Source organism: Patiria miniata, unplaced genomic scaffold, assembly GCF_015706575.1.
Source record: "Patiria miniata isolate m_02_andy unplaced genomic scaffold, ASM1570657v1 HiC_scaffold_20, whole genome shotgun sequence".
Lineage (NCBI taxonomy): Eukaryota > Metazoa > Echinodermata > Asteroidea > Valvatida > Asterinidae > Patiria > Patiria miniata.
Window position 1 is genome coordinate 31,932,503 of NW_024037059.1, and position 13,139 is coordinate 31,945,641.

At 38.2% G+C, this 13,139-nt stretch overlaps 1 protein-coding gene across 1 annotated transcript in view; it reads left to right on the forward strand.

Moving 5' to 3' along the window:
- The window catches only part of LOC119728680 (structural maintenance of chromosomes protein 6-like), a 40,277-nt gene extending 30,129 nt beyond the window's left edge, over positions 1-10,148 (forward strand). The window contains exons 18-25 of the mRNA XM_038201002.1: positions 49-276; positions 1,933-2,070; positions 2,780-2,898; positions 4,921-5,020; positions 5,789-5,947; positions 6,604-6,756; positions 8,194-8,291; positions 8,620-10,148. Coding sequence (XP_038056930.1) covers positions 49-276; positions 1,933-2,070; positions 2,780-2,898; positions 4,921-5,020; positions 5,789-5,947; positions 6,604-6,756; positions 8,194-8,291; positions 8,620-8,743 — 1,119 coding nt within the window. The 3' untranslated portion in view covers positions 8,744-10,148. The remainder of the gene's footprint in view (positions 1-48; positions 277-1,932; positions 2,071-2,779; positions 2,899-4,920; positions 5,021-5,788; positions 5,948-6,603; positions 6,757-8,193; positions 8,292-8,619) is intronic.
- The last annotated feature ends 2,991 nt before the right edge of the window (positions 10,149-13,139 follow it).

Here is a 13,139-nt window from a genome sequence, read left to right on the forward strand (position 1 = left end):
GTGTGTATAATATCCGATCTGACTCTGGTTTCTATCAACCTACGACAGGACAAGCGACAGTTGGAAGCAGTAGAAGATGTTCCTCCAGTGGATGTGAGCACACTAGAAGAAGAAGTAGCTACACTAGAGAGAGAGATTGAGGCATATCAGGCAACCCTGGATGACTTGGGGGCTCATTATAAGCTGATCCACAAGGAATATGACACACTCAAACAACAATTTAGTGCAATGGATGAACAAATGAAGAATTTTGCTGATAAAGTTGAGCCAATAAAGGTAATAAGTCATTCAAAATAACTAATGGTGTTTATTCTAACAAGTTGAACAAAGAAATTGACTGGAGCGGGGTTAAAACCTGTGACCTCCGGATTGCCGTTCCGGTGCTCTACCAACTGAGCTATCCAGCCCTATGTTGGCGGTTCACCATTTTGTCTTTTGTTCAAGGGGCGCTAGTCAGAAGCCATAAACCTGTAAATGCCTTGCAGCCAGGGATCACGCCCAAAGTTGTTATAATTCACCTAGTCAGTTTCCCTTTGTGGTTCGTTTGATAATTTGTAATAAAAACGTATCCTCTCCGAGTGATCACCGTTTGCTATTTCCCAGGTCTGCATCGTGACTTTCGGCGTGATCCCTGGCTGTATGGCATATACTGGTTTATATGGCTTCTGACTAGCGTCCCTTGAACACAGACATTGACAAATTGGGGAACCGCCAACATATGGCTGGATATCTCATTTGGTAGAGCACCGGAACAGCAATCCGGAGGTCGCAGGTTCAAACCCCACTCCAGTCAATTTCTGTGTTCAACTTTTCCACAACAAAAAAGTGTTCATTGTTTAGTTGAGACTATTTGTCTTGATTGTAGCTTGATTGGCAGATGGTATGGATTGTATTGCATTGTGACTGGTCCTAGGCTGACTGAGTGACTGACTGTCACATGTGAATCAGACATGCTTATAGCCTAGCGATGTACATCAAGTCAGGTTGACGAGGCCAAACCGCCCCTGACGTTTATTTTATAAACCGAATCTGAACCGAAAACGAACTGGACTACCTAAAACCAACCCGACTCGAACCGACAACAATTTAAAGAAAACCGACCTGATTTGACCCGAAACAGAACCGACCCAAAAAAACCCCGAATATCTGGCTTCGGCAAATGTGTCTGCTTTTCGCACCTGAACTGACCCGCTTCGCGTTAAAAAAATGTCGGCTTTCAGTAACTGAATCATGCCGTGCGGCACTCACAACGTGACCTACTGGTGGGCCTACATGTTATTGACCGATTGAGACAGACCACAATCCATTTCTAGTCGCACCGCGCGCAGTGACACTGCACTAAATTGTGCACCATGTATTTCTATTCTGTTTCGGCTTATTTCAGGTTTTTCCAGAATTGCTTTACTGACCTGACCCGACCCCAAACTTGCAAACACAAAACCAAAACTGACCCAACCCGAACCGTCAGTTCGGGTCGGTTTCGGTTTTGTGTCAGATTTGCACAACATTATCATAGCCTGACCTTGGCCCAGACATGTGACTCATATGACTATAGCCTAGACCCTTTGGACCACTTTGGTCTAAAGCTTTATTAGTCTACCAGCTTTACTGATGCAATTTGAAGTCAACTACTGACATAGAGCCTGCATTGGGTTGGCATGGCAATCACAGATGAACCAAACAGTTTGAAAACCACCAGTTTAGACACACAACCCCAACATGATGAGCCTGTATGAGAAGATCCTTCGTCCAAAAAGTCTCCCAATTTGTGACGTCATTTGTTTAGTGGCGTTTACCCCGCGCCTGCACACTAAATACATGCACTATTAAATATATAACATTCAATGCAGTCATTGTAACCTTATGAAAATTAGGTGATGAGCACAGTGGTTCATTGCTTTGAATTGTTCCAAACTTTTCAATTTAAAACAGGATGATGTGTTGAGTGCCACTGCTGAAATCGAATCCGCTAAGAATCATCTGAAGCACTACACCAACAAGAAAAAAGAACACGTGGACAACCTGAATGCCCTGCAGAAGAGACAAGATGATAAAGCCAAACTGGTGCAGGTCAGTAGTCACATGACCTGTAGCTGGTTGTATCTGGCAGTTCATTCAGCCACAGAGATGAAACTTTCCCGATTTTGATCTGTAATCCGACTTCTTGACTTTTTCAACAAAATCTCTGTTTTTTTAACAGTTCATCCCGCAAAAGTGTGATTTTTTTTTAGCTGTACTGTTCAAAAAAAATTGATGAGCATAAGTGATACATTTCACTGGCAGTTGTTGGAAGAAAAAAAAAATGTACGATACGAATACAAGTGGAGTAGTGGAGTGTATGGTTGAATCATGGACATGATTGAAGTGTTGTCATGAATGGTGCCCTTGTCTTTCAGACTTTTTCCTTGACTTTCTCAAGTGAGAACTGAACTTCTTTGTTCATGGGTCAGTTTCGCGAACCGTAGTTCTTGCCGTTTGATTTTATGAAAACACTGACCATTTTTTTTTCGTTGTAAAATTTTCTTTTGGTTGAAATTAAGACAGGAGTCAGTGTCCGGAAATTGGGCATGAAGTGTATTGTACATACAATTGTAATTTCCCAATTTTCCCCCCTATGCCAGTTTCATCTGCAGCTAGCATTCTTTAACGTTTACCTGTGGATCTTGACCTTTTTCCTTCCATTTGTATTTTTCATCCTTATGTATTTGGTTCTATTTTTTTGCTTACCATGTTTGAGTTGTATTTTTTTTCTTCTGATCTTGTTACTTTATGTGTGCAGGAGATGATAGGGAAAGCCAAGCAGGTTCATGCAGAGAGAATTGCGACTGCCAGAAAGCCACAGAATATTGATAGTGAAATTGACCAAATTACCAAAAGGATTGAAAAGGAACAACAAAGGTATTGTGCTCAATTTTTAAGAAAAAAATATTCATGTTGTAAATTAGTATCATTCACTCATCAACTTGTACAGGGTGAGTCAAAAAAAAGCAGAACCCAAACCCTCAAAATTACATTTCATATTTAAAAAAAATATGTAGCACCAAAAATAATAATGACTGGAAAGCCAATTTCATAAGCTACTTTTAGATGAAAAAATTACTGAAATTGTGTATTCTGACTGTTTGGAACAACAAAGAAAATGACACAGAATACTTGTTTCAGCAACTGTCAACAACTGTAGTACACAATATCTTCATTAACAACCCTGGTTAGGCAAACAATATGATAATCCACTTTTAAAATCCACTTTTTTGAAAAGACCGACCTTCAAAGGGACTTTGTTGAATATTTTTAACTTTTAAACTGAGGTTTTATCACAGGTGATGTTTGAAGGCAATTGTGACGACGATTCTTGAAATTGCATTTTTGGACGAAAGAGGTTTTAGGGTTATTGTGTTTGAATGGCGATATTCTTTGAGTGGATTGAGCAATTTCAATAATTGTTTCATCGAAAAGTAGCTTATGAAATTGGCTTTCCAGTCATTATTATTTTTAGTGCTACATATTTTTTAAATATGAAATATAATTTTTTGGGTTTGGGTACCGCTTTTTGTTTACTCGCCCTGTATTCACAAGACTTTTAGCATCTAAAGTGTTAACTCCTATTCAAGCATGGTCACATGGGGTTCACTAGTACATGAAATATGCGATGTGTCCTGAACTAGATCAGGGCAGTAACGATGCATCAACAATTGCAAATGAAATGGAGTATTGCAAAGTTCATGGTGGCTTACTAAATGTTTGAAGAAAAACAAGGTTGAAGAAAAGAAACATCTTTTCGTGCTGTCAAAAATGCAAAGAAAAGTGAGGAAATGACAATAGCAACTTTCTGTGTCTGACGGTATGTCAAGTGCTGCATGCCCAATCCACTGTCCCACTAAATGTTGACCCCCAAGAATGTGTGTTCTCTGCCAGCGTGTGCAGTTCTTTATGCCGTTTCATAAGCAGACGTGCAGAATACTGTCTGGCAGTCTGTATTCCATGGACTTCAAATTTCAAGCCAGATTGCAGTAAACAAAGCTTTCTTAAGGACTATATGGCACTTCTGTCAAATCCAAAAATGTCCCTGATTGGTTTTTTTTTTTAAATTAGCCCAGACACAAGCGTTCAGCTTTTCAACTTCAGTGGAATGGATTATACAGGGAGACCCAAAAAAATGCACCCCTAAAATATTTGCCTTTAGAAAAAAAGGGGTCAGTGGATTTTTATGTTTTGCGTGTCAGATTAAGCTGAGAGTATTTTCTTTCAAATATTGAAAAAAATCATGAAAATAGCACTTTGGGTTGCTGAGAAAATGTCAATTATGTAAACGTTTTCTAATTAAATCTGAAATTAGAAAAGATAGGCCAATTCTGGTGGCAGATTCTGAAAGCCTTGTGCCACATTACCCTGGCTAGCATTTTTGGCACATTCATTTATAAGATATTGGCCTCCAAAAAACCCTATAAATTAACGCTCGCGACTTGCAAGCTTAAAGTGGGCGTGGCACCCTTTCTTTTGAGAGCCATATCTGGGAAAGCCTTAGGAGTTGACCCAGAAATGTTTGCATGTGTTCATAATACATAGAAAGGTATTGCCACAAATTGTTTTGGCCAAATGTGAGTCGGTGGCCTTGGAAGATTTCTGGAGTTTGGTTGAATTCATACTGAATGACCCATAGGGGGATCTACCGGTACCATCAAGAGGTTCTAGTGCATTTCTACACATATGTACGTAACAACAATACCTGAAGACAGTACTAATATCACTATGCCAAACAGTTGCCCAAAAGAAATTATTTCACTAATGGTTCTCTTTGAATATACTGTTCAAGCAGTAAAGCTGTTCAAGAAGATTAGTCATTCAATAAATAACCACCGTGATGATACATCCTGCACTCTATCAGTCAGTACTTGTGTACATGTATCTGTTTCCTTACAGCAAAGGGGATCCTGAACAGATCATCAGACGGTACGATGAAACAAAAAGAAGCTACATAAAGATCAAGAAAGAACTGACAATGTTTCGGAAATTCATTGAGGTACAAATGCAGTCACATGCAGTTTTTGTTTGCAAAAAAAATACATCTCTAGGATTGATAAAGGCTTCTAATTGTCCAAACATCCAAAGACAGAGGTGTAGAAAAATGAAGAATTTGTGGGGTTTGTTTGTTTGTTTTTGTTGGAGGGGGCATTTTTTTTGGGGGGGGGGGAGTTGGGGTTGGTCTGTTTTTTTCTTCGTTATAACTATCAAGCTTATCCCAAAGGTATCGAATGTGTCTGTTTTTGAGAGGGGGATTACAAGCATTATCTTGAGGGGGAATTTTTGCGTTTTTGGTAGACGTTGACTTTGTATTAAAATGTGACCTTTTTGAGAAAAAAAGGCACAATCATCCCCAGCCTACCCCGGATATGGATGTCTAACATTCAGTTTGGCTCATTTAAGGAATATGTGGCATAGAATCACCAGTAAGACAGAACAGTACAAATGCTCTCATGTCATCTCCCCTATTCCTTCCCTCTCTGCCTCTGCAGAGGAGGAAGGAATACGGAAGACGATATAAGGAACACGGGAGACGATACCCTTTCATGGTCAAGCTAAAGAAATATTGTACATCATAAATCAATCAATAAACTTGAGGCTGGCAAAGAGAACATGTTGAAAAGTACTGCTTTGAAGGAAACATTACAGTTCAAATCCTACTTTGAATTTGCACCAAGAAAAGAGTAATCGACTGCATTTTTTAGAACACGTTGGAAATATAGGTTCTTGTTATATCAAATGAAAATTACGTTTTGTTTTCCTACAGAAACTTGACAAACTTCTTGAATTGCGTAAAAGTACGTTCCTGGTTGTACGTCGACACATTGCATTACGCACCAAGTTCTTCTTCATCATGACTCTCTCCAAGAGAGGCTACAATGGCAAGATTACTTTCAATCATCGAGATGGTGAACTTCATATCACTGTAAGAGTTGCAGCTTGATTGTAACCTATATTTAAAATTACAAATTAGCAGTTTTAAATTTTCCCTTCAAAGTGTAATACCTTCCTTTCAAGTGCAGACATTGAATTTATGACTGAAGAAAAAACATTAACATTTGTGAAAAGATATGGCTAATAATACCTCAAAACTTGCAAGTAATTGGTTTTTTTTGCTGTGTGAATTTTTGATTTCCTGCAACATTTTTGCCCTTCACCGACATATAAACACTTTTTAATCAGTGTGTTACCTCCAGACTTAAATTTGGAACAAAATCACTCGGGTGGGACTCGAACCCACGACCTCCTGCTTTCTACTGCATATATCTTACTACTCAACCACCGAGCTCTCGGGATCGGTTGGCTGGTTCGAATCAGATGTACAAGCAGCGGGTACCGCAATGAAACTATTCATAAGATGAATCCAACCGATCCCGCAAGCTCGGTGGTCAAGTGGTTAGACGTCTGCACTAGAGGTAACACACTGACTATACATTGTTTAACGTCGGTGAAGGGCAAAAACCTAATATTGATTTACATCACCCCGACGCATAGTCATCTTATGAATTGTGCAACATTCTTGAAAGGAATTTGAGAATAATTGGATACATGATTTTGTATGGTGTGTGTATGCACATGTAGGTCCAGCCTACTCAAGGAGATGGGATGGGATCTCAAGACATGAAGTCACTCTCAGGAGGAGAACGCTCCTTTTCTACTGTGTGTTTCATCATGGCTTTGTGGGAGAGTATGGAGACACCCTTCAGAGCCTTGGATGAGTTCGATGTCTTCATGGTGAGTCTTCAGTTTAAACAAACTGTTTTGTAATTATTGTTAATGATTTTCCCTCCCGTTTTTCCATTAAAAATTTAATTAATTTAAACCTTAAATTGTTCTAAGGACTTTGTACTCACTGGTAACAAAGAGATTGTTGGACTCTTGGCCGCCCTATACCAGGCACCCATTTGAAATGCTAAGGTGTGCACTTCCAGATGAATAATATCCTCTCTGTGCTTCATTCCACATGGATGTGCAATCATTGCATGCAGGGAGCTTGCCCCACACTGATGAAAGATTGCGTAAGTGGTTGCGTAAGCCGTTGCAAAGTATTGTGCCATTGCTGAGCTCAGATGATTCTGGATGAGTTTGATATAACTGAATGATGGCTCTGTGGTGGTTGATAAGTTTGGCGCAAGGAGTGTGGCATGGTTGGAGTTGAATCAGTTAAGACAAGGCTTTGACTCACCTGCTGTGAGGGGGGAGGCGGCTTTGCCACCTCTATCTCGTCCGCTTCATGGTCGAGCAACTCGTGAACACACATACAAACACATACACCCCTTCTTCTTTATAGTATAGCAGTGATATGCATTGCCCAGTTTGTTGACAATTGCAGACTTGATTATGTCACGTGTTGGGCACAAGATATAACCTGTAGTTTCAGAAAACCATAGATCTCTAGTGCCGAGGTTGTGTTTTTGACTAAGGTATGCTCAGAAATATTTGCATAGTTGTTCAGGGTGACTTGTGTTCACCAGCGCATTGGTATCAATTCAAATTAGGGTGTAAAAAGGTCCGAAAAGTGGAACAGACTTTTACTAAAAGTGGCAAAACAGTTGTTCACTTGCTCCATTACAGTAGCGTATTGAGATGGGGTCATCTACTGCACACTGTCTGGGCATTCTCTTCATTCTACCCATTGGAGTAAACTTTCGGGGGATGCCATTTTCATTTTGTATTCTGATTATATCTGGCCATTGAGACTTTTCCAAATAAATTCCACAGCAGTCAAATTCCAGAGTTCATTTCCTACGGAATGCATGGGACTGGTACCAGTTGTTGCAATGGTCATAGGTATTGCTTGGGCACAATATATGTATTGCTTGGGCACAATTGCCTTTTTTATCATAAAAAAGTTTTGTCTCTTTCAGAACGATCTCTCTTTCAGAAAAAGGTTTTAGGTAATAAAACCTAACGTTAAAACCATACAACCAGAACTAGGAATACAGCATACATGTGAATGTAAATGCTTGGTGTGTATATGTTGGAATAGTAAAGATTTGTTCCAATAGGTCCATTAAACAGCAACAACTTGAGTTTTAGTACCTTAAACGACACTTCTTTTTTTTCTCAGGATCTTGTAATTCAAAGGATTTAGGGAAATAGTCATACTGTTTTATATGTTATCGTTCTAATAAACCATTCAAATAAGCTTGTCATTTCATTTACACTTAGGATATGGTGAATCGTAGAATCAGCATGGATCTGATGCTTGCCGTTGCTAAGGAACAGCGCATGAGGCAGTTTATCTTCCTGACCCCCCTGGATATGAGGTTTGTTCATGTTGTTATCAATGCTTGTAACTTTACATCGGGATTAAATTCATTTTAACAAGTTTGGCACTTCTCCAACATACATCTTGTAAGCACATTATGCTGTGTGCATTTTGGAAGCCCATGAAAACATTTTCATATGTGTTGCTGGGGTTTGCTTTGCAGTTTAAGTCCAATATTTGCAAAATACTTGAAGTACTTCAGCAAGGGCCCATGGTCCATTGTGCAGATTCAAACGTGTATTCTAGAATACTTCTGATGACCAACTGATCAGGGTACTCCCCAAATCATTGCATAACAATGTGATGTTACGTATTGAATTTCACAGCAAGATTTCTGCTAGTCATCTTGTGCGAATCTCACGTATGCCTGACCCTATCTGTGATGGACAGAGTGTCTTACCATTTGAGCCTGTCAACCGTAGAAGTGATGCAGATGAGGAGAATGCATAGGATAGCAGGTAGAAATCAAAGACCACATATTCACGCATGCCAGGTTGCCATCAAGTATTGAGTTTCTTGCCATGTTGTAAACAGAACAAGTGCTGGGGGACATCTTCACCTCATTTAAAGATCATTGCACTACTATGTTTAGTAGCATTAATTATAAAACAGACACGTTCACTACTCTTGTGGTTTAAATACTAACTCAGAAAAAGAGTTGGTACATGTTGGGAGGGCGTGGGCCACGTTCTGCCTACCCCCCCCCCCCTTTCCGAATCTGCTGTTGAAAAAGTGCCTTAAGATATGAAGTTGTACTGTTTTCATTTAAATATTAAGTAAAAGTGTACTCGGTTTCACCTTTAATGTTTGCCAAATCGCTTTACAGTGAAATCTCGATAAGTCACACTCTGATAACTTAAAACAACTGTTAAGTCAAACAAAGAATTCATTGCCTTCAGTAGTATAACAATGATACAACCCTGCTAAACTCAAAACTCTACTTAAGTCAAATTTTGAACCTGTTCCCTGGAGGTTTGACTTATCAAGATTTCACGGTTTTTACAATTGAGAATTCTATTTTTAACAAGTTACTCCAATTTAAAATGTAAAATGCACGGTACCAGTACTTATAGGAAATATTCCTTTATCATAATTTCTCCAAAACAAATGCCCATTACACAAGCCAAAAAGGTGTATCAGAAGTAATGTAAACAGGTCATATAACTGACATAAAATTAATAAAGATGTACAGATTACCCTCCATATGGGTCTTTCCACACCACTGGGGTAGAATTGAATGCAGATTGGAGGTTTGAGAGAGGGACATCGAAGGTAAAACAAAGCAAGATATTTTGTTCAGTTTTTCCCTTTCATTCGTACGGCCTTAATGATCATGTAAAAATGTAGAGGATTGTCGTGTTCTACAGAAATTACAGGGGTCATTGTATATCATTACTTAAGTAACATGACAGAATTGTCGCTATAAATTGAGAGGACGTTAGTTATGTGCATGATTTTACCCAAATATTGTCTCATTTATATTCATAGCCCATTTAGGATTGCTAACAGCCACAATAAACACAATTTTCTTGGTCTTTTTAAAGACGTTTATATGTAACGTATGTAACATGGACAGAAATCTTGTGACAAATTTTGGTCCCTGTTACGTACGTAATATTTGAACTTACCCAGTGACGCCTTACAGTAGATTGTCTTGGTTTATATGGGAAAGATGATAAGAACAAATAGGCACACTTTTGGGTAAATACATGTACATTTATTGTATTTCTAACTTTCTATCAATATCAACAAACTTTCTGTCCACATTACGTACATAACAATCCAAGCATGTACATCTTGTAAAATCTGCCAGGAAAGTAAGTCTTATATTCTTTGTGAGCACAATCCTCAAAAATGGGGTGGGAATGTACAAGGGGAATAGAGGACAAACAACTTGATATTGTTATCCTGCTTCATTTCCCATTCCCATGTCACACGTTTGTACTCCTTTAGTGTGACCCACATTTGTTTTAGTTTTACATGTATTAGCACAAATGAGGAGAATTGTTTCAAAGAGTTAGGTATGGATTACATTGTCAGAGAAGATTTGACCTGCTGTTTAGCAAGTGTGAACTGACTTGTACAAAGGGCAGTTGGATTGTCAGTTTCGTTTTGTTTTTCATTTGAGCACATCTCTGTTCTAGACCATTATCATGTTGCGGCCATTTTGGGTTTTTTTCCCATTAAAATCAACGTAACCAAAGCGAGACTGGAAGGAAAAACAGTTTGGTTCCTTTTTGCCCAAAAAAATGTATCATTCAGTACTGTTATTGGATACAGGGAACATGACTGAAATGGTGGCACCATGATAAAGGTCTATTGCCTAACTCATTCACATCATACCAGTTCACTAAGAAATATATTTGTGCATGTGCATAAGCTATTTTGGAAGGCAATAAGGACAAGCAGTGCATTGATAATGCATGGTAGTATGAACCTTATGGTCATATTTCTCAAAATCAATTGGTGTGTTTACTGTTCGAAGCTTAAAAACCACTTAAGTCAAAGTAGTATTCATACGGTATGGCCAAGCTTAATGAAGAGAGGGACAAAATACAGGATAAAGGATGGAAAAGTTGTATTTGTTATCTGACTGTTGCTGGTATTTACCACGGTGTGATAGTAACTCATCAGCAGGTTGACATGGTGCTAACCTTGATGTACATGGAGTTATAGTGAGTTATCTATCACCAGCTGCAAGATATATTTTTTATTTCTCATGGCCCCTCTATTTTCTGTAACAAGGAAACAAAGCATGTCAATCGTTTTGTCTTTAACGTTTATTTTGTCTCTCAACTAGCCGTTTTGGCTGTACATGTACTTGGATACTTCTAATGATCAAAACGCAACATCAGTACATGAGCGTTTCATTTTGCTCTGTGCAAACAACGCAAACGCGTGCGCGTATCCACTGCAGATGATTTTTACCGTGACGTTATTTAACCGTCATGCATGGCGCGCTTAAGTTGTTTGCATACATTGTACTTGGGCGTAGCATTTAGAGTGCACTTTCAAAATTCACTCCATCTAATTTCATACATGTTCTATCAGCTTTGTTCTACAAACTATCATCTATGATCTACAGTTAAACACACACATGAATTCAAAATGTCCCAGGACGGCTTCCAAGTATATCCGCGTATAAGAATGAGGAGTTAGCGCTCTAGTAATTTAATATAGCTCTATGGTATCCACACACTATAAAAAAGGATGTCAACTACAACATTACTCTTTACACTAACATTGCGCGCTTTTCAAGTTTAATATAAGTTAGTATTTTTTCTTCTTCTATGTGTTATATTTGATATTGGGAGAGATTTTTCATGTTTTGTATTACATGATAAATTTTGAGACCCAGAGTGGCGTCGTTATTTTGTAGTGTGTCGCCTTATTTATCAAGTAATGTATCAGATAATATTTTATGTCCATTTACTCTATGTTAAGTTTGAAAATATTTGTAGTCACGTTTTTACCCATATTCTCAAAATATAAAAAACATAAATATGGACACAAAAGTGTGACATTTTAAAGTTATCTCAGTTGATCTTGTTAAAAATCAAATTAAAAAAATCATCAAATTAGGTTTTGCCCTTCACCGACGTTTTTTAAACACTGTATACTCAGTGTGTTACCTCCCGAGTGAAAGTTGGAAAAAATCACTCGGGAGGTAACACACTGAGTATACAGTGTTTAAAAAACGTCGGTGAAGGGCAAAACCTAATTTGATTTATATCACCCCGACGCAAAATTCCATCTTATAATAAAAAAATCATAATAACCATTTTGGTGAACCGCTTAAACAAATCTTACTATTGAATGCATGTAACTAGTGGTGTCCCTATTTGTTACATACATTTACACAATCAGCTGTCCATAAAAGTCTGGGTTTTTTTTCTTTTCTTTTTCTTTTTAATAGAACATGGTTCAGGTGAAAAAAAGTATTGCTTCCCGTTTTGATCAATATAAACAATGAATACTTTAGAAATTTACAGTTCTGTGTTTGTGTCCACTTTGTTACAAGGGTAGAACACGCCGGACATGTCAAATTGTTTTGCTGGATCAGGAACCAATGTACACACACAAAATCACGCAGTCTTGTTCCAGGGACCGAAGACACTGTGGGGACAGCAGAAAGTCCCCATAACTCGGTCCTAATTTCCATAACAATAAAAACTTCCCTATAACACAGTGACGATCCACCTACCCCCTTGTGTATGTGTACGGTCCACATAATAATTGGTTTTCCATGATATTGACTCTATAAAGGTCATAACCTCTGTTGTGTCCAACGTTGCGACGATGGTTAGGCCAACAAAATAATAGTTCTGCTTCTGGTTACCCTACCTACCCTATTTTGACACTCGCTACCCTAATTGTTTTTTTTGGGGGGGGGGGAATGAGGGGAAACCCCGAAAATCATCAGTTACTACCTTTTACCCTTTACTACATGCAGACACTTCCATATGATCATAAACAAAAAAATGCCAACAAAAATTGTTTTCCCTACCTACCTACCCACCCAATTTTCAAATGCTATGTAATCGGAAGCAGAAGTATTTTTTTTGGCCTTGTGAATGTGAAACGTGAAATTGTCCAAATTGTGATGTAATATTTAGCCATCCAGCATTCATTTTTATCAATATCACAAGGCAAGATTATTTTATCAGTATATCACATTTTAATAATAAACATGGTACATATAGGTCATCAATTTTATTCAGTGTCCTGAATCCAGATATTAAACAAACCACAGATATTGATGTAACATACATTATCATATAATGATATTAACTTATTAAATTTGCATTAATAATGCAAATTTGTTAATTACCTATTGGGAAGCTTT